General features: G+C 47.7%; 2 protein-coding genes, 1 long non-coding RNA gene and 1 other non-coding gene across 6 annotated transcripts in view; all 4 read right to left on the bottom strand.

The window, feature by feature from the left end:
- Positions 1 to 491: 491 nt before the first annotated feature.
- Positions 492 to 3111, bottom strand: RPL13 (ribosomal protein L13). Of its 2 annotated transcripts, none has more exons than XM_066243576.1 (6): positions 3030 to 3111; positions 2743 to 2863; positions 2290 to 2431; positions 1907 to 2080; positions 1181 to 1237; positions 492 to 675 (listed from the first exon to the last, which is right to left on the bottom strand). In XM_066243576.1, the coding sequence occupies exons 2-6, from the start codon at positions 2844 to 2846 to the stop codon at positions 517 to 519; spliced, it is 636 nt and encodes a 211-aa protein (XP_066099673.1). In that variant the 5' UTR covers positions 2847 to 2863; positions 3030 to 3111; the 3' UTR covers positions 492 to 516. The 2 variants fall into 2 exon arrangements, with proteins under 2 accessions (XP_066099673.1, XP_066099672.1); XM_066243575.1 differs by having other exon boundaries at positions 1181 to 1243.
- On the bottom strand, positions 2141 to 2224 carry LOC136313787 (small nucleolar RNA MBII-202). Its single transcript, XR_010727222.1, has one exon. It is a non-coding gene; the product is annotated as a small nucleolar RNA MBII-202 (small nucleolar RNA).
- Positions 3112 to 9747: 6636 nt separating the features above from the next.
- LOC136313549 (uncharacterized) overlaps positions 9748 to 27685 on the bottom strand; it is a 101055-nt gene continuing 83117 nt past the window's right edge. Inside the window, exon 2 of the long non-coding RNA XR_010727163.1 lies at positions 9748 to 10048. This is a non-coding gene — a long non-coding RNA (uncharacterized lncRNA). The remainder of the gene's footprint in view (positions 10049 to 27685) is intronic.
- The window catches only part of SPG7 (SPG7 matrix AAA peptidase subunit, paraplegin), a 50397-nt gene continuing 33063 nt past the window's right edge, over positions 10352 to 27685 (bottom strand). For both annotated transcript variants that reach the window (XM_066244053.1, XM_066244052.1), the window contains exons 10-17: positions 25562 to 25686; positions 24553 to 24655; positions 23560 to 23670; positions 21680 to 21795; positions 17272 to 17428; positions 15474 to 15640; positions 14374 to 14451; positions 10352 to 11006 (exon numbers count right to left, since the gene is read on the bottom strand). In XM_066244053.1, the coding sequence (XP_066100150.1) occupies positions 10815 to 11006; positions 14374 to 14451; positions 15474 to 15640; positions 17272 to 17428; positions 21680 to 21795; positions 23560 to 23670; positions 24553 to 24655; positions 25562 to 25686 (1049 nt within the window). In that variant the 3' untranslated portion in view covers positions 10352 to 10814. The remainder of the gene's footprint in view (positions 11007 to 14373; positions 14452 to 15473; positions 15641 to 17271; positions 17429 to 21679; positions 21796 to 23559; positions 23671 to 24552; positions 24656 to 25561; positions 25687 to 27685) is intronic.

Raw genomic sequence — 27685 nt, forward strand, 5'->3', positions numbered from 1 at the left:
ATGCAAAAAAAACCCCCAACTAAAATGCCACAAGTTGATGCTTCTCATCTCTCTCCCCTCTTGTCTGTCCCCTTCTCTCTTGCAAAACAAAAAACAGAAAAACTTAGGATCTGTAGCCCTAGCTGGATAGCTCAGTTGGTTAGAGCACTATCCTGATACACAAAGACTGTGGGTTCAATCCCTGGTCAGGCCACATACAGGAACAGATCAAGGTTTCTGTCTTTCTCCCCCTACCCTTCTTTCTAAAATCATTAAAAACAAATCGCCACCACCACCACCCAAAAACCCCCATAGCATTTGTAAACAAAGCTGCCCAAAAAAGCTGTTCAACTAACCAAACAGGAGTTCTAAAATACAGAAAGTAGGATGCAATCCAGTCTCTGGGCTGTCCTGCAGAAACACCCTCATCCCCTGCCCAGCCCCCAGGATCTCCTCAGGAAACAAGGCCCTACCCCTGTCCGCACAGAAAAACCTCACACGTGGACTGCAGATTTATCACAAGTTGCCAATAGCACTTTATTTTTTCTTCTCAACATCTTGTTCTGCAGCTTCCTTGGCTCTTTTTGCCCGGATGCCAAAGAGCCGGGCATTGGCACGAGCCATGCGAAGACTGGCAAATGCCTTGAAGTTCTTCTCTTCCTCTGTGATGACCCTGGCTTTCTCCTTCTTGTAGACCTGGAGAGTAAAGGAGGGTGGGGGTTATGTCAAACCCTCACTGGAGAGGCCTGTGACAAGGCCTAGGACCCAAATGCCAGGAGAACCTGGATAGGCCTTGGAGGGAGATTCAAGTAATGCTGAAGGGCTACACACAGGCCAAGCTTGAAGAGATAGTCTCTGGATTTAGAAACAGACCCAAACTCAGAGTAGAGGCAGAAGAAACCTCCTCAGACATGAGGACGATGGAGTGCTATGCTTGGACAGACACACGGCAGGCTGTGAACAAAGGCTTGGGCCCACCCTCTCTATTCCACAGGAACCTCAAAGGTCCACTCATTTGATAGGTAGTTTACAAGAACCCAAGAGGAGTGAAAAGCAGGGGTCCCCAAAACTTCCTCAAAAAGAAAGACAAGGCTCTCCCTCAAGGAGTCCATCTGTTAAGAATGCAGGATGCTCTTGCCACCCTTACTCCCTCACTCCAATCTGCACCCCAAGAAACATTCACTTGGACACCTCTACTTACATTCCGTATGGGCATGACTGGTCCTATCAGCTGGGTGGCCAACTTGAGTTCTTCTGCCTGTTTCTTAATGAGAAGAGAGAGTCAGGTGGGTTCAGCTCATTTCCCTAAAGGCTCCAAGCTTATTACCCTGTAAGCCAGCCCCACACCTCTCACTGGGTGACCATGTGCCAAGTATATAGCAGACAGAGAAACAGGCATATGCAAAATAGTACCGTCGTCTGAACCAGAGATGCTGGTAGAGTAAAATGTCACTGGAACATAAAGCCACCCCCGAACCCAACTCCCAGAAAACCCATATGGATGGACACTGTCAACCTGGTTCCAAAAGGTTTTTCTAGAAATATCTGTATTGTACATAAGAGCAAAAACTTTCAATGTAAAAAAAGCTGCCTCCAATTCAAAACAACTCTGCCTTTACCACAAAACAGAAAAAGATCGTGTTTGAGAAGCACAACAGTGAATCTTGGCAATTCTTGACAGATTAATTTGTCAATTCTTAGCATCTTTCTTCTCATTAACAATTAGTTCTCTACTACCCAGACATAAAGGCCCAAGTTTTGGGGGGTAAAAAGGCTACAGGGAAATATTTTCCTTCTCATCCTAGCTGGGCCAAGGGAAAGCCACCACTTACACCTGAACCAAGTGTCCCCATCTTGGGGTCTGGAGCCCTTCAGAGACCTCCACACCCCTTTATGCCCCACCAGGAGCCCAGCGCACTGTACTCACAGAGCTGTCTCCCTCCTTGGCGGCCGAGGGCTTCCTGGGGAAGAGTATGAGCTTGGAGCGGTACTCCTTCAGCCGCTGCACGTTGGCCTGCAAGGACTCAGTGGACTTGTTCCGCCTCCTCGGATCCACCGAGATCCCAATGGTCCGGGCCACTTTTTTGTGAATGCCGGCCACCTGCACCCCGACCAGACAGACATAAATGAAACCCCAAGAAGCCTCTAATCTCCATACCCCGACGAAAGCGCTCAGTCGTCAGATGGAAAAGGGTTCAATTGTACTTTCATCAAGACAGTACAGCGATTCCGGAGATTGTCATCATATGACTGTGAGCGCAGGAGGCAAAACTAACGCGTCTCTGACAATGCGGTTTTGCGAATACTCACCCGTAACTCCTCCAAGCTGAAGCCCCTGCCGGCTCGCACTTTGGTGTGGTACCTCACCGTGGGGCATCTCACTATGGGCCGGATTGGTCCAGATGCTGGGCGCGGGGCGATGCGGCGCGCTTTGGCTTGCCGGGCCTTGCGTCTGAACAGACGGAAGCCAGGTGGCTGTTACTGCACCCCAAGGCCTATCTCCCCACTCGGGCGTGTCGTCTACTATCCCGTACCACAACGGGGGCACGAAGAGGGCAGACGGCTTCGCCTGCCTGAGAACCCAAACCCAAAGTTGCCACCTATTCGCCCCCAACCACTCCATTACAACGTCGGCTCCAAAGTGGAGCTGTAAGGGCCGCACAATTATCACTGATTAAAGGATTCAAGTGCACTTGCACTCCAGTATACAAAGATTCTGGACACGGTTGTCACCTGGCTGCGCGTTCCAAGCGTCTTGCTCACCTGCGGATCTTCCGCGCCGGCTGGTTAAACCACGTGGCAACGCGCCGCTGCCAGTCCTTGTGGAAATGGGGCTTCAGGATCATGCCATTTCGGCTGGGCGCCATAGCTGCTGCCTACGGGCCTAAGGATGAAAGCGAGTCAGGGCCCGAGCTTCGACCTGCCGGACAGCGCGCCCACAGACCCTGGCCATGGCCCGATGCCGTTTGTGGCGTGGCCCTACGCCGATGGCGGCCTATGGAGCCGGATGGTACCCGATTGCCTTCACAAGTACCCCCCATCACACATACCCACTCCCTACGAAGAGAAACGGGCACCGGAAAGAAAGTGCTGTCGCAAAGCACCCCGGGATGACAGTGGGCCTGGCCAATCAGTGGGCCTGGGTCACTCTAACCAACCAGAGCCGGGAATTTACGGAAGTGACGCAAGCGCGTTCCCAGCCGCCCTCGCGACTACTGGATGGATAAGGTGCAGTAAGCTGGACCGGAGGAGTGCAGGAAGGGTTGGCGAACTTTCCGCAGTGCTTGGCCGTGCCAGATTACACGCTCCACGGGATTCTGTTTCTCCTACACCTAAAGCTTCGTCCTCGTTGTCCCAGGCTTTGTTCCCTCTCATCCATGTCGTACATTTGTGCTTCTTTATTTACACGAAACTAACACTAAGCTGTTGCTCCAAGAAACCAGTTGCGGTAAGCGGGACAGCCAGTACTTAATATTCATTTTCACATGGAATTGTACAACTGCGTCTGTAAGGCGGGGGGATTGGGTAACTCCTCTGAGGTAGAGCAGCGGGTAGTAACTGGTGGCACTAAGAATCCATGTGGTTATCTGACCAGGCGGTGGCGCAGTGGATAGAGCGTGGGACTGAGATGTTGAGGACCCAGGTTCGAGAACCCGAGGTCGCCAACTTGAGCAAGGGGGCGGGGGGGGGGCTCATCTAGTTTGAGCAAAAAAGCTCACCACCTTGGACCCAAGGTCGCTGGCTCGAAAAAGGGGTTACTCCGTCTGTAAAATCAGGTTGGGACTCACTGAGGAATTACAAGGTTATGAGCAGGAAAACAGATGTTACACACATAGTCTTTTCAGACATTCACCAAGTCCATCTGGGGAATTCAAACCCTGTCTGTGCAGTTTAATAGGTATGTGCTCAGTTAATGAAACAAAAGCAATGGCAGCCCTGCTTTTCTTACAATTTCTCAGACCCCTTTCATGGACCAAAATACCTTGCTTTCTAATCCCAAACATTCCTGTCCCCATTCCCAATTTCTTTTCTGAATAGACCCACAGACTCATGTCACTTCATCTACCCTAACCCTCACTTCCAGCTGCTCGTGGTTAAGTAGCTGTCCTGGGTCACTGGATGGGAGTTAAAAGTCAGAAATTGGAAACACTGCTCAGAATAGTAGTATAATAAGGTGAAGTTATTATTTATCATTACTTTGCGGTACATAACCAAGCCAAACACAGAATCCAATTTTTTCATGCTTGCATGCATTTATCTATTTATTTTTGAGAGAGAGGCAGGGAGAGAGACAGGAACATTGAGCTGCTTCTGTATGTGCCCTGACTGGAGAATGGAACTAGCAACCTCCATTCTCTGGGATGGTACTACAACCAACTTAACTATCCCCCAGGGCATAATTTCTTTTTTATTTTAAGAGAGACAGGGAGGAAGGGAGAGGGGAGGGGAAAGGGAAGCACTCATTTGTTGTTCCATTCAGTCGTGTGCTCTTTGGCTACTTCCCATGTGTGCCCTGAACGGGGATCGAACCTGCAACCTTGTTTCAGGATGATGCTCTTAACCAACCAAGCTAACTGGCCAGGGCCAATTTTTCATGCTTTAATACTCCATACTTAACTTCCTTGGAAAAGTGCGCAAAATAACCCAAAAATGTTCTGATAGAAAAATTCTGCCAGAAACATGCTCAGTATTCCCACTGAGAAAAGTTAAGGAAGTGAACTGTAATGAACTGTTGTTCAGGAGTCCTTCTGAACAAAGACTTGGTTGGCTATAGAGTTTTGTGTTTTGTTTTTTTTACAGAGAGAGAGAGTCAGAGAGAGGGATAGATAGGGACAGACAGGAACGGAGAGAGATGAGAAGCATCAATCATTAGTTTTTCATTGCAACACCTTAATTGTTCCTTGATTGCTTTCTCATATGTGCCTTGACCGTGGGGCTACAGCAGACCGAAGAACCCCTTGCTCAAGCCAGTGACCTTGGGTTCAATCTGGTGAGATTTGCTCAAACCAGATGAGCCCGTGCTCAAGCTGACAACCTCGGGGTCTCAAACCTGAGTCCTCCGCATCCCAGTCCGACGCTCTATCCACTGCACCACCGCCTGGTCAGGCACTGGCTGTAGTGTTTTAAAAATCTTCAGTTTATAGGAACAGCTGTTGTCCCTTGGCACAGAAACTCCACAGCCACATCTCTGTTGAAGAGCTTTTGTCTGGGGTTTAGGCTTAAAGGGATATTTAATGCTCCTGGAAGCAACGCTCAGCTAAGGGAGCCAAGGATTCCTGGATATATGCCCTAGGACAGGGGTCCCCAAACTTTTTACACAGGGGGCCAGTTCACTGTCCCTCAGGTCGTTGGAGGGCCGGACTATAAAAGAAACTATGAACAAATCCCTATGCACACTGCACATATTTTAAAGTAAAAAAACAAAACGGGAACAAATACAATATTTAAAATAAAGAACAACTAAATTTAAATCAACAAACTGACCAGTATTTCAATGGGAACTATGGGCCTGCTTTTGGCTAATGAGATGGTCAATGTCCGGTTCCATATTTGTCACTGCTAGTCATAACAAGTGATATGACGCGCTTTCAGAGCTGTGACGCATGCATCCCGCATCACCGGAAGTAGTTCTGTATGTGAGCGACGCTGCACTTTGCTGTAGTTTGGGGACCCCTGCCCTAGGAAGTGGGAGTATGTTCTGCACACCCAGAATTTATTGCAATACTGAGCCCCAGTTACTGATGGCGGTGCCTGCTTATTGCACATGTGCACCAGACTCGCCTCCATCTGGTGCCTTTGAGGGTCAGCCTCAAAGAAATCTAACCTCAGACAGCTTTTGGATCCCTTTTTAGACAGGTTTTTTTTTTTTGTTTTACTGAATTTATTGGGATAAATTATACAGGTTTCAGGTGTACAATTCTAAACTATATCATCTGTATAATGTTTGTTCACCACCCAAAGTCAAATCTCCGTCCATCACCATTTATCCCCTTTACCCCTCTTCTACCTCCCCCCACTCTCCTTTCCCTCTTGTAATCACCATACTGTTTTCTGTGTCTGAATTTTTCTTTTTGCTTAATTCCTTCACCTTGCCTGACCTGTGGTGGCACAGTGGATAAAATGTTGATTGAAGGCTAAAGTCACCGGTTTGAAACCCTGGGCTCAAGGCACATACTTAGAAGAAACCACGAGATGATGCTTCTCCACTCCTCTCCACCCCGCCTTTCTTTCTCATTCCTAAAATCAATAAATAAAAATTTAAAAAAATTCCTTCACCTTTTTCACCCAGCCCAACCCCATCTCCTCTGACAGCTGTCAGTCTGTTCTCTGTATCTGTGTCTATTTTTGTTACTTATTTTGTTCATTAGATTTCATATATAAGTGAAATTATGTGGGATTTGTCTTAGACTGGCTTATTTCACTCAGACACACACGTGATTTTTAAAAATTATGATAGTAGCAAAGTGATTTCATAGTGACTTTTTGGGGAAAATAGTCTTGTCCCTAAATGGCACTTTGCAAAACTTAGCATTTAATTTAGTTGTATAAATATGGGCTGATAGTTAAATTAGGCAAACCAGTGGCCTAACAGCAGTAACAGGATAATGTTACACTGCTTCATCACAGAACTCAACCATCCAGCCTCTCAACTTTCCATCATGTTCTACATGTAAATCAGATAGAGGCTAACTGATTTGCCTGTAATGTGAAAAACACTAATTGTCAGTGAAAGATAACTGGAAGTACATTATCATAATCATAAATGTTTTGTTTGAAAGTTGGTAAGAGTCCATTTTAAAAGTTTTCATCACAAGAAAAAAGGTTCTGTATGTGTGATGTCGAATGTGAGCTAGACTTCCTGTGCCATCATTTTGCAGTTTATACAAAGATCATTACATTGTGTACCTGAAACTATAAAATTTTCTTGAAAAGCAAAACAAAAATTTACAGGTCAGAGTGAAGAACAATTTGTATTGATTTAAGAACTATACCCGGCCTGACCTGTGGTGGCGCAATGGATATAAAGTGTCGACCTGGGACGTAGAGGTTGCTGGTTTGAAACTTGGGCTTGCCTGGTCAAGGCACATATGGGAGTTGATGATTCCTGCTCCTCCCCCCTACTGTCTGTCTTTCCCGCCCCCTCTAAAAAAATAAATAAAATCTTAAAAAAAAAAAAAAGAACTATGCACGACCTGTGTTGGAGCAGTGGATAAAGCATCAACCTGGAAAGCTGAGATCGCCAGTTCGGAATCCCAGGCTTGCTCGAGCAAGGCACATATGAGAAGCAACTAATATGAGTGATACTTCCCAGTCCTCTCCCTCATCTTTTCTCTCTCCTCTAAAATTAATAAAATCTTAAAAAAAACTCAAAACTACAAGTTAATTTTTTTCTTATTTAATGATCTGGGCTTTGTGTTAAATATACATGTTTATTTAAGGAACGTGTGCTTATCTCATTGAGGAAATCGCACATGCATCACTTAGACAAAAGCAGTTCCAGAAGCTATAAACAGGCCATGATGTGCTGGCTCTGCTGGATGGAGTGCAGAGGGTCAAGATTTTGGTCCCAGCATCAAGCATACAAGTTGCCTAATTTGGTCTGGCTGCTCTAGGGACCATATGCTATTAGTTGAAGCCTCTTCACCTCTTTATTTTTAAATTTTATTTATTTTATTTTAGTGAGAGGAGGGGAGGCAGAGACAGACTCCCAAATGTGCCCTGACTGGGATCCACCTGGCAAGCCCACCAGGGGGCAATGCTCTGCCCTTCTGGGGCCCTTGCTCCTTTACAACCAGAGCCATTTTTTAGAACCTGAGGAGGAAGCCATGGAGCCATCCTCAGAGCCTTGGGCCATCCTGCTCTAATTGAGCCTTGGTTGCAGGAGAGGAGAAGAGAGGGAAGGAAAGAAGCAAGAGAGGGTGGGGTGGAGAAGCAAATGGACGCTTCTAATTGAGCCCTGGACATGCACGTGCTGGACTGACGCTCTCCCACTGAGCCAACAGGCCAGGGCAGGAACCTCTATTTTCTGTTTTTAAGTGAGAAGTGGAGATAATGAAACAAGAGTCCTGCATGTGCCATGAGATCCATCTGGCAACTGTCATCTGGGGCTGATGCTTGAATCAAGCCACTGGGGGAGGGGAAGAGAGAGAGAAGTGGGAGGGGGGGAGGAGAAACAGATGGTCGCATCTCTTGTGTGCCCTGACCAGGAATTGAACCGGGGACATCAATACACCAGGCTGACGCTCCACCCACACAGCCAACCAGCCAGGGCCTCTAGCCACCTCTTTAAAGGAGGTGTGAGCATCAACCATGCATGAGATAGCAGAGGTGTAATTCCTGGCACTCTTTTCAAATGCCACGTGTTTTATGAGAGATGACATAATATTGCCAATCAGAGAACAAAGCAACACCCCTGGCTGAGGGGCCATGAGCTCAGTCACAACAGCAGGTGCTGGGAAACCAGCTGTGCCTTCCCTCATTATACCAAAGCAGCCCTTTCATGCTATTTTTTTTTTTTTTTGTATTTTTCTGAAGCCAGAAACGGGGAGGCAGTCAGACTCCCGCATGCGCCCGACCAGGATCCACCCGGCACGCCTACCAGGGGGTGATGCTCTGCCCATCCCAGGCGTCGCTCTGTTGCGAGATCAGAGCCACTCTAGCGCCTGAGGCAGAGGCTACAGAGCCATCCTCAGCGCCCGGGCCAACTTTGCTCCAGTGGAGCCTCCGCTGCTGGTGGGGAAGAGAGAGAGAGGAAGGAGAGGGGGAGGGATGGAGAAGCAGATAGGCGCTTCTCCTGTGTGCCCTGGCCGGGAATTGAACCTGGGACTCCTGCACGCCAGGCTGATGCTCTACCACTGAGCCAACCGGCCAGGGCTTCCTTTCATGCTATTTACATCCTATTCCTGGCTAAGCATCTTCTGGTGCTCAGCAAAAGATTTTCCAAGGGATAAACAGACATGGGTCATTTAATGGATAAAATGCAGGGGCCAGATCCACCTTTACGGATAATAAAGGATACTACCCTCAGGCAAATACACTAACCAGAACCCAAACTATATACAGGTCTTTGGGAATGAATTTGGGGAACTGGGGCAAAGGCAAAGTGTCCTCCAAAGCCAGTGCTCTCTCAGAGCTGTCCACCCTCACATGTAACCACACCTGCATCCACCCGCCTGTTAAGCAGGTGCTTCCTCGGCACCAAGTGTGGGTGCAGCAACAGACCACCATTCTGTCAGGATGCACCCGTAGTCTATTGTTACAAATGCTACCATATAAGGAGGGCAGAAGCAATGAGAGCAGCAGGAGCACCTGAGTGCATGTTTGCGCATGTCCAGGGAGACAGGAGCTGAGTGCACTTGCAGTGATGGGGTGTCCAAGGCCCTTTATCCCAGGTTCTTACAAAAGGGGCTCTTCAAGTGCTGAAATTGTAACCTGTAAACATACAATCCTATGATCCAGGACAAACCCAACAGCCCCTCTGGGTTAGAGCTGGCCACATGTACAAAGTTGGGATTCTCTGGCATAAAGCATCAACAGGCCTCAGGTATCCTGCGCCTGGTGTTACCAAACCAATGAGAGGTTCTGGCACATACCCATCTGCATGGCAGTAGGTGGCAGTGTTTTAATTCTCTAGAGAGGTTCTTTAAGATTTTATTTATTGGTTTTATAAGGGGTTGGGGGAGGAACGAGAAGTATCGTATTCCCCCATGTATAAGACGCACCTTAATTTTGGGGCCCGAAATTTGGAAAAAAAAATATCACATAAAGTTATTGAACTGAAGTTTTATTCATCATAAAATTCATACAACTCATCACTGTCAAAACTCCCATTATTAGCTTGTCCTCATCTGTGTCTGATGATGAATCAGTCTTCATATATTGCCTCATCCTCAGTTCCATCTGTGGCATTTGAAATGCCATACTTTAAAAAAACTACAACCATTGTATAAGACACACCCAGTTTTTTTTTTTAATTATTTATTTATTCATTTTAGAAAGGAGAGAGAGGGAGAGAAAGAGAGAAGAGAGAGAGAGACAGAGAGAAAGAGGGAAGAGCAGGAAGCATCAACTCATGTGCCTTGACCAGGCAAGCCCAGGGTTTCGAACTGGTGACCTCAGCATTTCCAGGTCGACGCCTTTATCCACTGCGCCACCACAGGTCAGGCCACACCCAGTTTTTAACCCTAAATTTTAGGGGGAAAGGTGTGTCTTATACATGGGAAAATACGGTATCAACTCACAGTCATTTCACTTTAGTTGTTCGTTGGTTGCTTGACCTATGTGCCCTCACTGGGCAAACCCAGGGTTTTGAACCAGTGACCTCAGCGTTCTAGGTCAGTGCTCTTAACCACTGCACCACCACAGGTCAGGCTTTTTTTTTTGTCCTGTATTTAATCTCAATGATAAGCAAGGTCAAGGACATCACCTCAGAGTTTCCGTTCATCGTGGATGCTGTTAGTGTGCTGAAGTCACAGGAGCTGGGAAGAGCCCCTACACAAGCCCCAGCCTATCCTGACTGTGGGCTGCCCCTAGATCCACCCCACACTCACAAAATGTGTCAAAAACCTGGGAACTCCTTCCTGTAACAAGCACTCACAATCCTCCCCATGGGGGAAAACAATCTACAAAAGCAAAATTAAATAATTTGCCTCTGCAAAGACTTTACTAATCAGAGGTAGAGAAACCAACAGATCACAGAATTCCTTCAGCAAGGACCAGTATGAGCCATGAGGAGGTAACAAGTCTCAAGGAAAAAGGAACTTGGGGGACAGCTAAGTCAAGAGTTCACTTCCTGGGTCCCCATGGGCACCATTAATGAGGTCCAGCTATTTAGGTCAAGACGGCTCCTCCCCTCGAAGCGGAGGCTGCTGAGGCGCCTCCTCCTCCCCAGCATCTTGCTTCTCCCTCTCAGCATCACTCCACCTCAGAGGCGCAATCATCTTCTTGGGCCCGTGAGGCGGTGGGCCGATGAGGGCCTCGATGTCCTCGTAGTTTATCACTTCCTTTTCCAGTAGGGCATTCGCCAACTAGGAGGAACAAAGGACAGTGTGTGAACCCCGGGGAACAAGGACACGGACAAGAGCCTTTTAAAAGCAGAGCACTGAGGAGGGGGCCCCTCAGCTTCCCAGAAAGGGGCATCTGAGCAGGATGCCCCCAGACAGGCCACTTTCCCAGGGAAGCAGCACACACAGGCAGCTTAAGCAAAGAATCACTCCCTGTCTCAACCTTGGAAGTGATTTCCCAGCTGCAGCCTCATTAATTTTCTGTTTCCCTGCCAAATCTCTGCTTATTTTGGGCAACTTTTATTTCCTTTACCAAACAAGGTGTATGTGTCTGCATGGGGGCGGGGGTCTAAAATGCAGAACATCCTCGCTGGGACTTGGGGAGACAAATGCTGGCACTGAAGTGTGAGCTGGGGCGCTCTTCACTCTAGATATGGTTGTGAAAATCGTGCTGAATGGACCCTCGAGCACCCTGTGCCAGCAGTCAGTCGCTGCTGCCTGGCCCCCACTCCACGGAATATGTTGCCACAGCTACTTGGACTGGTTTCTCTCACTCTAAACTGGGGTGACCACTCTCTCTGTGTGACTGCTCTAAAATAGTGGTCCCCAACCCCTGGGCCATGGACTGGTACCGGTCCGTGGGATATTTGGTACCGGTCTGCAGAGAAAAAATAAATAACTTACATTATTTCCATTTTATTTATATTTAAGTCTGAATGATGTTTTATTTTTAAAAAATGACCAGATTCCCTGTTACATCTGTCTAAGACTCACTCTTGACGCTTGTCTTGGTCACGTGATACATTTATCCATCCCACCCTAAAGGCTGGTCCGTGAAAATATTTTCTGACATTAAACCGGTCCATGGCCCCAAAAAAGATTGAGGACCACTGCTCTAATATATTACTCACACCAGTGGTATTAGCGGGTCACAGTGCGAACTGAGGCAGGACATCCTCGGGCCACCACAGGGAACCTGAGTTCTGCCTAGTGGCAGGGACAATGTGATACCACAGACTTTCTTTTTTTTTTTTACAGGGACAGAGAGAGAGTCAGAGAGGGATAGGAATGGAGAGAGATAAGAAGCATCAATCATCAGTTTTTCATTGTGAGACCTTAGTTGTTCATTGATTGCTTTCTCATATGTACCTTGACCGTGGGCCTTCAGCAGACCGAGTAACCCCTTGCTTGAGCCAGTCACCTTGGGTCCAAGCTGGTGAGCTTTTGCTCAAACCAGATGAGCCTGTGCTCAAGCTGGTGACCTTGGGGTCTCGAACCTGGGTCTTCGGCATCCCAGTCCAACGCTCTAACCACTGCGCAACCGCCTGGTCAGGCACCACAGACTCTCTAAATGGTAGCTTATGGCTCATCAGGTCGGGTGGTTCTGACATTCTACACTGCCCACATCTTGGGAAGGCTAGTGCTGCTGGTCTGAGGCAACACTTGGAGGACCCAACACGTACAACTCCCAAGCTGGCAGAACCTCACATTATTTTAAATTTTATTTTTTAATTTTATTTTTTATTTTTTTTTGTGGCAGAGACAGAGAGAGTCAGAGAGAGGGACAGATAGGGACAGACAGGAAGGGAGAGAGATGAGAAACATCAATTCTTCATTGCGGCTCCTTAGTTGTTTATTGATTGATTTCTCATATGTGCCTTGACTGGGGGCTACAGCAGACTGAGTGACCCCTTGTTCGAGCCAGCAAACTTGGGCCCAAACTGGTGAGCCTTGCTCAAACCAGATGAGCCCGCGCTCAAGCTGGTGACCTCAGGGTCTCGAACGTGGGTTCACCACATCCCAGTCCGACATTCTATCAACTGCGCCACCACCTGGTCAGGCTAGCCTCACATTATTAAAACAATAGCTCGTTTACCAAGAACTGCCCACCTGTACTGGGGACACAGCAACTTCACCTCTGGAGTCAAGAGATGACCCCAAACCCAATACCTAGTCTTATCCTAACATCCTCCTAACACTGCACAGCAGGCCATCAACAACAGAAAAGTGAGGAATTATACCAGCCCAGAGGAGTCTAAAACGGTGTGATGACTAAATAGTAAATGTAAATAGGGGTGGGAGACAGCAAATGCTAAGGAACTAAAGTTCCTTAAATAATAATATATCGACATTGGTTCACTAGGTTGTAAAAATACAGCACATTAAGGGATGACATTAACAATAGAGAAAACAGGGTGTGGGGTATAAGGGAACTGCCTACTATTATTTGAAACTTTTTTGTAAATCTAAAACTATTCTAAACTTTAAAATTGATTTTAAAATTTTCAGGAAAAGTTTGAGTTGGAAAAAGAGAAAAACAAAGTTGACCAATGCCTGACCTGTGGTGGCGCAGTGGATAAAGCGTCAACCTGGAATGCTGAGGATGCCAGTTTGAAACCCTGGCTTGCCTGGTCAAGGCACATATGAGAACTGATGCTTCCTGCTCCTCCCCCCTTTCTCTCTCTCTTTCTCTCTCTCTCTCTCTCTCCTCCCTAAAATAAATAATAATAATTTTAAAAATCTTAAAAAAAAAAAAGAAATTGACCAAACATTGCCAGACCTATGGTGGTGCAGTGGATAAAGCATTGACCTGGAATGCTGAGGTCCCAGGTTCAAAGCCCCATGCTTGCATGGTCAAGGCACACATGAGAAGCACCTGTGAGTTGATGCTTCCTGCTCCTCCCCCTGCCTTTCTGTCTTCTCTCTAAAAATCAATAAATAAAAATTTTAAAAAATGACCAAACATTAATAATTGCTGATGTTGGGTAATGGACACATGAGGGTTTTATTTATTAACAGAGACAGAGAGAGAGTCAAAAAGAGGGATAAATAGGGACAGACAGATAGGAACAGAGAGAGATGAGAAGCATCAATTATCAGTTTTTTGTTGTGACACCTCAGTTATTCATTGATTACTTTCTCATATGAGCCTTGATCGTGAGGCTACAGCAGTCTGAGTGACCCCTTGCTCAAGCCAGCGACCTTAGGTCCAAGCTGGTGAGCTTTTGCTCAAACCAGATGAGCTCGCGCTCAAGTTGGTGACCTCGGGTTCTCAAACCTGGGTCCTCCGCATCCCAGTCCAACGATCTATCCACTGCGCCACCGCCTGGTCAGGTGACACATGAGGGTTTATTACGTTGTTCTGTCTACTTTGAATTGGCTTGACATGTTCATAATAAAATACTGAAAAGAATGGAAAATACTAGATTTCAGGTGAGCTGGGTATAACACGTATTGAGTACGTTGTTTTCTAAAGTTCTGTGTGTATGTGAAATATTTCAAGAAAATGTCACCAGCTGTGCAGCACAGCGTAGGGATGGCCAGCATTGCCCCACCCCAACTTCTGGAGAGACAGGCAGGTGCCTGGAGGTCAAGAAGCACCAAATCTTACCGCTTGCAGTTTGTCCAGATTGTCCTGAAGCACCTTCTCAGTGTGTCTGTAGGCCTTAGCCACTAGTAGCCGAGCTTCCTGAAAATGAGAGAGAGATCTATAATAAGCACAGCTAACTACTATCCACTGCATCATCTATAGGCTGGTCTGTCACCAAAGCAAACGACAGCCTTTTGAGCTCAGCTGCCAAGTTTCCTGTCCCCATCCCAACCCTGGGAATTCCAGAGTTCAGGATGCCTGCCCACCAGCTGCTCCTGGCGGCCAGGGACCCTTGCGTTTGTCCTCTATGCCTGCAGCTGCTCCCCATGCTCACTGTCCAGGCTAACTAGCACTGCCCCAGGACAGGTCGAATATTGTCATGGTCTATACTCCGGTAGACAATGCAGCATGCTGGCCACAAAGATCACTGGCACTGGCTCTGTCATTTGATGCATTTGTTTGATATTCTTCCCTGTTTCCCATCACCTACAGTTTTTTTGTTTTTGTTTTTTTTTTGTATTTTTCTAAAGCTGGAAACGGGGAGAGACAGTCAGACAGACACCCGCATGCGCCCGACCAGGATCCACCTGGCACGCCCACCAGGGGCAGATGCTCTGCCCACCAGGGGGCGATGCTCTGCCCCTCCGGGGCGTCGCTCTTCCGTGACCAGAGCCGCTCTAGCGCCTAGGGCAGAGGCCAAGGAGCCATCCCCAGCACCCGGGCCATCTTTGCTCCAATGGAGCCTTGGCTGCGGGAGGGGAAGAGAGAGACAGAGAGGAAGGAGGGGGGGTGGAGAAGCAAATGGGCGCTTCTCCCATGTGCCCTGGCCGGGAATCGAACCCGGGTCCCCCGCACGCCAGGCCGACACTCTACCGCTGAGCCAACCGGCCAGGGCCTCACCTACAGTTTTATCAGGAGCCACACAGGTCCACACCTAAGAACACACACTCAGCAGGTCAGAGTGATAACAGAAGCCAGGAAAACAGCAACTAGGTGGGGCACAAGGACAGGGCTCAGCACAGTGGGAGGCCTTTGAATACAGAGACCTGTCCCTGACCGCCCCACATGCAAGATAGAGCAAAGGCTAACACAAGGTGCAGTAGCCAGGGCTATGCACTCACGTGGTCCATCATCTGCTGGAGGCCCTGGCTGAAGGGGCGCCGTCCAATGCCCGCGAGGCCCTCCTGAGCCTCTGGGAAGGAGACAGGCCCAATGCTAGGTGCCATCCCAAACTGCTTCACCATGGAGTAGGCAATACGAGTGACTTTCCTCAGGTCATCTTGTGCCCCTGGAGCATCGAGTGAAGAAAAGGTTTCACTGTAGGGGATGCAGAGTTAGGGCACGCCGGGGACCCCATTAGCACACACCTGGACCTGATAGCAGAGTCATAGTCAGTCTCGAAACTTTAAAAAATGCTCTTTTGTTTCAAAAACAACTCAGGGTGCAGATTTGCATCCACTTCACCAACAGTTCTCCAGCACAAGACTAGGTGTACATGGGGCACACTTATTAATACTCAACCCCGATGTTAGGGAGGAAGCAGGGAAGGTCTTCCACTTGCTCTCTGGACAGCCCATGAAATTACAGTTTGAGAACAGTGAAGTTGCTTAGATTACCAAAAATTAACCAATTAAATGCATTTATCGTCTACAAGTACGTAAAAGGGGTTTTTTTTTTGTTCGTTTTTTTCAGAGAGAGTGAGAGACAGGAAGGCTAGAGGGAAGAGGGAGAAGCATCAACTCGTCGTAGTTGCTTCACTTTAGTTGTTCATTGATTGCCTCTCATATGCGCCTTGACCTGGGGGCTCAAGCTGAGCCAGTGACCCCTTGCTCAAGCCAGCGACCTTGGGCTCATGTTGATGGTCCCACACTCAAGCCAGCAACCTTGGCATTCTGGTCGGTGCTCTATCTACTGTGCCACCACCGGTCAGGCTGTATATAAAAGTTTTTGTGCCTGACCTGTGGTGGCGCAGTGGATATAGTGTCGACCTGAAAATGCTGAGGTCGCTGGTTCGAAACCCTGGGCTTGCCTGGTCAAGGCACATATGGGAGTTGATGCTTCCAGCTCCTCCCCCCTGTCTCTCTCTCCTCTCTCTCCCCCCCTCTCTCCTCTCTAAAATGAATAAAAAAAAAAAAAAAGTTTTTGTAAGAAATTATTTAAAAAGTCTTGCTGCCCTGGCCAGTTAGCTCAGTCAGTTAGAGTGTCATCCCAAAACAACAAGATTGCAGGTTCAATCCCTGGTAAGGGCACACATGGGAAGCAACCAATGGATGAGCGACTAAATGGAACAAATGAATGCTTCCCTTCCCCCTCCTCCCCTCTCCCATCCTCTCTGTCACTCTAAAAATCAATCAATAAAAAAAAATTAAGCCCTGGCCAGACAGTTTGGTGGGATGGAGCGTTTTACCAAAGCACAGAGGTTGTTGGTTTGATCCCCGGTCAGGACATATAAAGGATGGCTCAATGTCCCTATTTCTCTGTCTCTGTCTCTCTCTCTCTCTCCCTGCCTCTCTGTCGCTAAAAGAAAATTAAGCCTGACTTGTGATGGTGCAGTGGATGGGGAGTCAACCTGGAATGATGACATTGTTGGTTTGAAGCCCTGGGCTTGCCCAATCAAGGAACATACGATAGGCGACTACTATGAGCTGATGCTTCCCGCTCTTCCCACCCATTTCTCTCTCTCCTCTCTCTAGAATCAATAAATAAAATCTTTAAAGAAATAGATAAGTCTTACTTAGTTACAAATCTCCTTTGACCATAGCTCATCTTTTAAAAACACTTACTGAAATTCAAAGTATATTTGCATCCTACTATTCAAACCCTCCCATCAGATTTCCCTACTCCCTGCACCCCATGCAGAAAGATAATGGGTGTAAACGCACTGTGAGAACTCCAGACCCTACAGGGCCAGTTCCTCACCAGAAGTGACCTTGTTGAAGGAGATGGTCTCTGCCACACGGCCACCCAGGGCCATGCACATCCGCTCAAACAGCTGCTCCTTGGTAAAGAGGTGCTGGTCTCTTGGAAGCATCTGAGCAAAGCCCAGGGCAGCGTTTGTCCGAGGTGTAATGGAGACCTGCAGAATACCAAGTGGCCTGAGTTAGCAGGCAGGATGTGAGCTTTAAAGATGAAGATGGGGCCTGACTAGGGGTTGGGGCAGTAGATAGAGCATTGGCCTGGGACAGAGGACCCAGGTTCAAAATCCGAGGTCACCAGCTTGAGAGCGGGATCATAGACGTGACACCATGGTCACTGACTTGAAGCCCAAGGTTGCTGGCTTGAGCAAGGGATGACCAGCTCTGCTGGAGCCCCCCAGTCAAGGCACATATGAGAGCAATCAATGTACAACTAAGGTGCCGCAACGAAGAATTGATGCTTTCACCCTGGCAGGTTGGCTCCGTGGTAGAATGTTGGCCTGGCGTGTGGATATCCTGGGTTCAATTCCCAGTCAGGGCATATAGAAGAAGCACCCATCAGCTTCTCCACCCTCTTCCCCTCTCACTCTCTTCCTCTCCTGCAGCCATGGCTTGATTGAAGTGAGCTGGCCTTAGGTGAAGATGGCTCCATGGCCTCTACCTCAAACACTAAGAGCTTGGTTGCTGAGAAATAAAGCATCGCCCCCTAGTGGGCTTGACGGGTTGATCTCAGTCAGGGTGCATGTGAGAGTCTGTCTCAGCCTCCCCTTCTCTCACTGAATATTAAAAAAAAAAAGAATTGCCTGGCCTGTGGTGGTGCAGTGGATAAAGCATCGACCTGGAACACTGAGGTCACCGGTTCGGGACCCTGGGCTTGCCTAGTCAAGGCAAGTATGGGAATTGATGCTTCCTGCTCCTCCCCCCTTCTCTCTTTCTCCTCTCTTAAAAAATGAATAAAGCATTTTTAAAAATACTTAAAAAAAACAAACAGAATTGATGCTTCTCATCTCTCTCCCTTCCTGTCTGTCTGTTCTTATCTCTCTCTCTCTCTCTCTCTCTCTCACTAAAGGAAAAAAAAAGATGAAGTTGGGCAGTAAGATCTTTAATCAGAGGTTTCAAAGCTGTTAAGCAAATCTGCACTATCCCATTTTATAACAAGAAGGTCTACCATTAAGAAGAGTGGCTCGCCTGACCTGTGGTGGCGCAGTGGATAAAGCGTTGACCTGGAAATGCTGAGGTCGCCGGTTCGAAACCCTGGGCTTGCCTGGTCAAGGCACATATGGGAGTTGATGCTTCCAGCTCCTCCCCCCTTTTCTCTTTCTGTCTCTCCTCTCTCTCTCTCACTCTGTCTCTCCCTCTCCTCTCTAAAAAAATGAATAAATAAAATTTTTTTTAAATTCTCTTTAAAAAAAAAAAAGAAGAGTGGCTCACACACTGTACATGTTTCTTCCTTGCATATTACTAGGTACAGATGAAGTAAAGCACAACAAAGATAGGAAGGAGCTCTTCGGTCAGCCAACCAGGAGGTGCAAAGACCAATCCACCAAGGACCTCCACTATGGCGCTGACCAAGAGGTTACATGGGGGACATGGGAACTATCTTTGCCTTAGCCTCCACCGCAGTCCAACACCAGGTATGCATTCAGCTCCAGTGGGACAGGACCTACTCCTGAGCAGCAAGGAGAACTTTGGCTGCAGGTGGTGCTGTTCCTGAGGGTTATGGCAGCAGGAGAACCACCTCACAGTGCCCTGATATTGAGGGGGAAACTTAAAATCCAACACAAAGTAAACTACAACAAAAAAGGCTGGAAATAGCCTGACCTGTAATGGCGTAGTGGATAAAGCGTCCACCTGGAAATGCTGAGGTCGCCAGTTCAAAACCCTGGGCTTGCCTGGTCAAGGCACATATGGGAGTTGATGCTTCCAGCTCCTCCCCCCTTCTCTCTCTGTCTCTCTCTCCTCTCTCTCTCCCTCTCTCTCCTTTTCTCTCTCCTCTCTAAAATGAATTAAAAAAAAAAGGCTGGAAATAACAACAAAACAGCAATGGGAACTTCACCATCTTTCCTCAGCAAAGTACAAGCCTTGGGAGAGAGGTCTTCTCATTATGACTAGTCTATGACTTTTAGCCATCAAATGAAGCAAAAATCCTTAGAGGAAGAAATTTCAAATTGTGATATTTACTTCATTGTGGATTTTTCTGCATTAATATTTTTTGAGATACCGCATTAAAAATTTATCTTAATTACTAACTTTTTTAGCGTCCCTTAAATATCACACCTTACGTGATTGTCCCATCAGCCTCACTCTGGGCCCAGCCCCAATAACCTACCTCAGAGGCTGCTCTATCTACTTATCTGTCACAAAACACTAGACTTCCAAGCCCTCTGATGAGCATATAAAATGAACTGGCCTGATACCGGACATCATCAAACATAACCAGACTAATAATCTACTTTGCTACAACTAACGCCACTGATTGTTGGACATTAAACACTAACATACCAGGCTGGCAACTGCGTCATTGCAATGCTAGTGAAACCAAAACACCTGCACAGGCTCCCCGAGGCTCCACTTGCTTTGGTGGGGCCAGGGGGGTACAATTATAATCCAAGTCCTCACTCTTTTTTTTTTTTAAGATTTTATTTATTCATTTTAGAGAAGGGGGGAGAGAGGGGGAGGAGCAGGAAGCATCAACTCCCATATATGCCTTGACTGGGGAAGCCCAGGGTTTCGAACCGGCGACCTCATAAGTCCTCACTCTTACAGACTGGAACCACATCTGAAACATTTACATTTTCCTTAATGGTAATTCAGGAATCTCATGGTCACGTATCAACACATTTTGGGGAGCTGTCTATGATATTGCCATTTGATGCAAATAAATTTTCATCAAGCTCACAAATGTCTACAAGGGCAGTGTTTTTTTGTTTTTTTTTATTTTTTTATTTTTTACAGAGACAGAGAGTGAGTCAGAGAAAGGGATAGACAGGGACAAACAGGAACAGAGAGAGATAAGAAGCATCAATCATTAGTTTTTCGTTGCGACACCTTAGTTGTTCATTGATTGCTTTCTCATATGTGCCTTGACCGCGGGCCTTCAGCATACCGAGTAACCCCTTGCTGGAGCCAGCGACCTTGGGTCCAAGCTGATGGGCTTTTGCTCAAACCAGATGAGCCTGCGCTCAAGCTGTCGACCTCAGGGTCTCGAACCTGGGTCCTCTGCATCCCAGTCCGACGCTCTATCCACTGCGCCAGTGCCTGGTCAGGCTACAAGGGCAGTGTTTTAAAAAATGTGTACTCATGCCCTAACCAGGTAGCTCAGTTGGTTAAAGTATCATCCCAATAAGCCAAGGTTTCGGGTTCAATCCCTGGTCAGGGCACATACAAGAATTAACAATGAATATATAAATAAGTAGAACAACAAATCAATATTTCTGTTTTTCCCTTTCTCTAAAATCATAAATAATATAAATTAAAATAAGAATGTGCAATCAACTCACTTTTTAAGATTAGTAATCATTACATCACATTTTTTTTCTTTCTTTCTTTTAAGTGAGAGGAGGGGAGATAAGCCTCCGGTAGGCACCTTGACCAGGATCCACCTGACAACCCCCATCTGAGGATGATGCTCCAATCAACCGAGCCATCCTCAGTGCCCAGGGCTGAAGCTCGAACCAATCAAGCCACTGGCTGCAGGAGGGGAAGAGGGAGAGCAGGGGGAGTGGGACAGGGAGAGAAGCAGATGGTCACTTCTCTTGTGTGTCCTGACCGGGAATCGAACCTGGAACATCCATACACCAGGCTCAGGTAGACTCTGAGCCAACCGGCCAGAGCCAGATCACATTTTTTATAGATCAACATATTTTAGAGCTAATAGAACTTGACCAGTTTTTTTTAAAGCTTTTGCTTATTGATTTTGGAGAGAGTAGAGAGAGAGAGAGAGAGAGAGAATGGGGAGGGAGGAGTGGAAAGAAGCATCAACTTATAGTAGTTGTTTACTGTAAGTGTCTTTCCAGGCAAGCCCAGTGTTTTGAACCGGTGACCTCAGCATTCTAGGTTGATGCTCTATCCACTGTGCCACCCATCAGACTAAACATGGCAGTTCTTAATTCCAAGACTGATTGTAGATGGGTAGCAAGCTCCCAAATGGTCAGATGGCTTTCCATGGTCATGCCCAGAACTGGACTCTACTGGTTTAGATATAAGACTTCAATCCTGCCCTATGCTTCCCAGGTGAGGGATTCTGCAGTCACCTTCCACCAATTCCATGGTCCACCTATTCCTATTCCATGGTCCACCTCAGGCTGCACTTTCTCTTAACCAAGCACAAACACATGGTGCTCCCAAAGTCAGCTTTGTTCAAGGACCAGCTGGGTTCCTACCACCCTGGCTCCCACCCTTCAACACTCTACCTTCATTACAGCCTCGGTGTGCTCCAGCAGCCAGCCGACCAAAGCATGGCCTGACTCATGAAATGCTACCACCTTCTGTTCTTCCTTCGAGAGGATCTTGCTCCGTTTGGCTGTCCCTGAAAGAACACCCAGGACTCTTGAGTTCAGGCCCACTGATAATCCTGTGTAGGCATGCAGGAACCTTTCTTGCTCAGCCTTGCAAGTTTTCTTACCATGTTCATGGGATGATCGCCTCACCTCCTGTATTTCTGCTCCAAGCTGACCCCACCCACAGCTATTCCTATTACTGCAATTTGAAGGGAAACTAGGTAGGAGAGGTGTTGAGGGGGCCATGTTTGTTCTTGCTTCTATAACTGGTGGAATAATCCAAATAGCTCCTGCAGGCTTTGTGGGTGGGGCTTCAGGGCTGACAGGATTAGTACGAGGTCCACTCCAAGCTCTAGGTTTCTTGTTGACTTTTCTCCCAGAACTAACAAGGGTAACTGCAGCCCCTGTGACTCTACAGTTTTCACCCTTAGCAGTTGACTACCTCTTGCCTTGGTGACATTACCTTACATTTCCCCTGTTCAAATTACTGCAGAGGTTTCATTCACTGTCTCAAATTTTCAACATCCTTAAGTTTCCATTTAATGCAACTTGACTAAATTCTAGGTTCGGAGCATTTACTATATCATGCTACTTACTATGTAGGATCATCTACCACATTTACTATAAGGTTATAAATTCTTTCTAAGATACACTGGCTGTGACAGACGAATCATTTCAACCAGATCTGATTATATGAATCTCTAAACATAACACACAGCTTCACAAGATGGGCTGCACCTGAACACCCCTATGTTCCAGCTCAGGCAGTCCACCCCACCCCAAAGGACGAGAGAACTCATCTTGTTCTAAGCACTGTATATGGGGAGGAAGTGGGGGACACACAGTATTCTATTAGTATTTTCTTTGTTCTTTCCTGCTTTGATCACATTATTGTAAGTTTATCAATTTCCATGTAAAAACAAATGCCTTATACAAAACAAAAATTTACAGTAAGAAACAGCAACTTTAGTTCCTTCTATCCATACAAGTTCGCTTCTTTCCCAGGCTGCAGTCCAGGAACCTGGTGGTCCTTGTCCTATACTTTAACCCAAGCTAAGGGTGATGGGAATGCACTTCTTGCAGGGACGGCTTACATCGGGGGGCTCACTACCTATACACGGGGTCCGTGCTTATCAAACATCTGTAGGAAGGATCAGTTTCCCCTTTCTACAATCTTCAGTGTCTTGGACTAATACTTTTGTTCTGAACTCTGTCCATGAACAAGACGCACTGCTCATGCCTGGATACTGCCACATGGAGTTATGAAAGCTTCTAGATGCTTTCTCTCAGTTTTAGTCCATACAAGTCCACCCTACTTTGAGCAGCAATGGTTAGAGATAGCCAGAAGCACCCCCAGGCCCCCACTACCCAAATCCCTCTTCCATTTCTGTCCTGAGCAGAGCACATGAGTTTTCACAGAGCACAACCAGACATCCCCCTCGTCCTTGGGCAGTAACAGTGCAGACCCCTGATGACAGTGGCCTGCCCATCTGCAGCTGGTTTGGGGGCATATGATGGCTAATGGGCTGAGCGCCACTCACACTGGGTTTGCAAGATGACTTTATATTTCTGTTTAAAGAGTGTCTGTTCTTTAACAAATTTGTAGTATTTTAAACTATGGAAAAGTCAGTCACACCGTAAAGCCCTGACTTATAAAAAATAGAAATACCTTACATATTTCCTTCTCATCTAATAATTTCTTGCTGATAAGGTCCACCATGTGATATCCAAGCCTGACCTGCTCCATCCACTTCACCTTCCCCGACTTCACTTTTGGGATTTGTGCTGCCTACCTGCAATGACACGCTCCACGGCGTACTCAAAGTTAAACGTATGCACAGACGTGTGCCCTTCCCGTGCAGCATGCAGAGCAGCCTCATTACAGATGTTGGCGATGTCGGCACCTGTCAACACAACAGGGGAAGGCAGGGGTGCTGGCTCTGCTCTCTCAGAGATTGGGAGGAGGGAAGGGAAGGAGGGGTGCACAAGCAAAGGGAGAGGGGTCAAGGGGAGTGGTGCAGGAAAAGAAGGCATGGTGCGGTCCCTATCAGACTGAAGCCACTGAACATGACAGAACCACCTCTTCACATACACGCCAGCCCTTTCAGCCTTTTTGCCTTCTCTACGGCTTTACTACACAACTGCAGCCACACACTCCCATGTACCATCTGGTGTTTTATTCCACCTAATAATTCATTTGAGCACTGAGGGATAATAAATTAAAAGCTCTCTAGTACCCAAAAGATTCTAGTTAAGGACATTAAAAAACTCAAAAGAAAAAAAGTACAATACCCTTTAAAATGAGAGCCATACAGAAAAAAAATCTTGATTAGTAATATCTGTGTCTATGAATTAAAACTGAGGCTGCGAGGGAGGGCAGTGGTACCCGGGCAGTGGTACACCAGGCAGTGACATGGCCTAGCCATGGCAGCACCTGGTGGGAGCAGTAGAATCTCGAGGTATGATCTGGACAGGAACTGAAGAGCCTGTGTGCAGAGCCCTAAAGGCAGAACTTCTAGGACCACTCATAGGGGAGACACAGACACGGGACAGTCTGAATGCAGGCGACAGAACCACTGTTAGGTTATCCACCACTGAGTAGGAAAAGGAAAGTGTTGTGAAGTTCTTCTACATCCTGCCTGCTCTGCGCGCACAACATCACTCCCAGCCAGGCTATGCTGCCCAGAGGAGGGGACACAGGGCACCTGGGGGAGGCCTGTACTTGTGCATGTAGAAAAAACCACCTGCCCTCCGCCCTCAGGACTAACAAGAACTGGTCTGCGTACCGCTGAACCCCGGCGTGAGCTCCGCCAGACGCTGAGAGTAAAAGCTGCTGGTCTGGGTAAGCTTCAGGCTCTTCAGGTGCTGCTCAAAAATCTCCCGTCTTTCCTACCAAAGACAGGGGAGGACACACGTGTGGGCCAGCACGCCCATTGCGCAGACCTGGGAGACATTCTCCGTAGTTTCTTCTTCATCAGTCACGAGCATAGTTTGTGGAACTAATTTAGAGCTACAAGCAGCATTGCAAAATGAAAAAGAAAAAAAGAACAACACAAAACAGAAAATAAAGTACATCAAAATAACGAGGGTATTTTGTGAAATCTTTGATTCACGCACATCCTGATGTAAACGTTTCCGACAGTCAGGAAGATGGGCAGCCACGCCCCGAGGAGCAGTGTCAGAGGCAGCCTCGCTCCACTTCTTGGACAGAGAAGCAGTTTGAGAGGAGGACCCAGAATGAGTGCTGAGTGTGCTAGGAGCTACTTCCCTGCACCCCTATGTGTAAGTACAAGAGCAGTAACCAGCTAACCAATGTTAGGTTCATCCTCCAAATCCTATCCCTGTCCGTGCTGGTCCCCACCACACACGATCCTTTATCACTACATGGTGGGCTCATGCTCTCTCAGGGGTCACCACAAAGGCCTTTCCACTCAGAAGTGGGCGTCCAACCAGAGGCCTGAGATGGAGATGGCCAATAGGGCTGAGAGGTCATCCAGGGCTTCCACCTCATTCCACCTGCTTTCAGGGCAGCAGTGCAACTCATGTTCCACATGAGGCACAAGGACTTGAGCTGGTCAGCATGAGCATTCTGAGGTTCTCCAAAGAATATGCTATAAAACTCAACTAAGACCAGTCCGTGCAACCCCAGATGCTTAAAGATAAAGGGAAAAACAGCATGAAAAATGAAAAACAAGCTGCAAAACCATGAGAAACAAAAAAGTCTAGATGGACAAGCACCAGAGGTAACTAGCAGTTGTATCTGAGCCTAGGTGGGCAGCCTCAAGCCACACTGACCTGAAGTGTAGGGAGGTCGATGAAGACATGTCGGTCCAGTCGGCCTGGCCTCAGCAGAGCATTGTCCAAGATGTCAGCTCGATTGGTGGATGCCAGAACGATGACATGATCAGTGGTGCCCATTCCTGAGGGATAGACAGTGGGCTATATGATGGGTGTCCCCAACATTGTGGCCTTTCCTATGAGGTTCAAGTCACAGGACAGGAGCCTGGCCAGGCGGTGGCGCAGTGGATACAGTGTAAGACTGGTATGCAGAGGACCCAGTTTTGAAACCCTGAGGTTGCCGGCTTGAGCACAGGCTCATTCAGCTTGAGCGGGGACTCACCAATTTGAGTGCAAGGTTGCTGGCTTGAGTGTGGGATCACAGACATGACCCCATGGTCGCTGGCTTGAGCCCAAGGTAGGTGGTTTAAGCAAGGGGTCACTAACTCTGCTATAGCCCCACTGGTCAAGGCACATATGAAAAGCAATCGATGAACTGAGAAGCCGCAACAAAGAACTGATGCTTTTCATCTCTCTCCCTTCCTGTCTGTCTGTCCCTATCTGACCCTCTCTCTGTGTCTGTCACAAAAAACAAACAAACAAACAAAAAAACACGACAGGAGAGATTTCCTGCCAGGGTCCACAAGAGAGGACTACAAGCACTGGCCCAGAACTGACCCTTCCCAGTGACCTTTCTACCAAAATCACCTTAAGAGCATGAATTTGCCGGTTTGACTTCCCCAGGGGCAGAGGCACAGATAGGAACCTGGGCTCTGCCGTCCACGGCCATCCTCTAAGTCCATATAGCACCCCTTGAGTGAACTGCTAACAGGGCGGACCCTGGGAGCAAAGGCCTGCCTCTCATGCTTCATCACTGTACTGCCTTGGGCCAAAGTGACCGCCACAGGTATGTCTGGGACATTCCGCTTCTAACACTCAGTCCAAGGGCCTTTTTCTGCCCCAGGATTCTAGAATTTAAAAGCAAGTCCAGAAACCATCCCAATGAATGGCCCAGACCTGCAACTACAAAAACACACTTTATGAAGCAACTGGGAGCCCTGGCCGGCTGGCTCAGCGGTAGAGCATAGGCCTGGTGTGTGGAAGTCCCAGGTTCGCTTCGATCCCCAGCCAGGGCACACATGAGATGCAAGCATCTGCTTCTCTTCCCCTCTCTCTTCCCCTTCTGTCTTTCTTCCCCCCCCCATGCAGCCAGTGGCTCAACTGGTTCAAGTGTCGGCTCCGTCACTGAGGATAGCTCGACTGATTCCAGTATTGGCCCCAGTCAGAGGTTGCCAGGTGGATCCCAGCCGGGGCACATGTGGGAATCTATCTCCCCTCCTCTCAATTAAAAAATTTTTTCAGAATTAAACCCTGAGAGCATGTCAGGCACTGCTACCACAGCAAATTGATGTTCACTCCAGTATGCCATGACAATGGCAAGGGACCCAGCCAAGTGCAACAAGTCAAGGAGGGAACCCACCCTACCGAGGAGCTAACAACCCATGTCACTGAAAAGCAGCCACCAGGCCCTGGCCAGTTGGCTTAGCGGTGGAGCATCAGCCCGGCGTGTGGAAATTCTGGGTTCAAATCCCGGTCAGCACACACAGGAGAAGCGCCCATCTGCTTCTCTACCCATTCCCCTCTCCTCTCTGTCTCTCTCTTCCCCTCCCGCAGCCAAGGCTCCATTGGAGCAAAGTTAGCCCCAGCATTGAGGATGGCTTCATGGCCTCCCCGCCTAAGGTGCTAGAATGGTTCCAGCCACAACAGAGCAACGCCCCAGATGGGCAGAGCATCACTCCCTGGTGGGCATGCCGGGTGGATCCCGGTCGGGCACATGTGGGAGTCTGTCTGACTGCCTCCTTGCTTCTAACTTCGGAAAAAATACATATACATATACATATACATATACATATACATATACATATACACACACACACACACACACATATAAAGAAAAAAAAGCAGCCACCAGTACAGCTCAAACCACATGCCATTCCCAAGAAAATCACTACACAACTTCAAAGAAATGTCTCACAGAGGTGTGATATCACTCTCATCTGAATCTGAACTGTGGAAATGGGATAAGCCAAGATGCTACAATGATGCCAATTCTGCTCGTGTGCCAAATGTGGAGAGTGCAGA

Source organism: Saccopteryx bilineata, chromosome 9, assembly GCF_036850765.1.
Source record: "Saccopteryx bilineata isolate mSacBil1 chromosome 9, mSacBil1_pri_phased_curated, whole genome shotgun sequence".
In the NCBI taxonomy this organism is placed as follows: Eukaryota; Metazoa; Chordata; class Mammalia; order Chiroptera; family Emballonuridae; genus Saccopteryx; species Saccopteryx bilineata.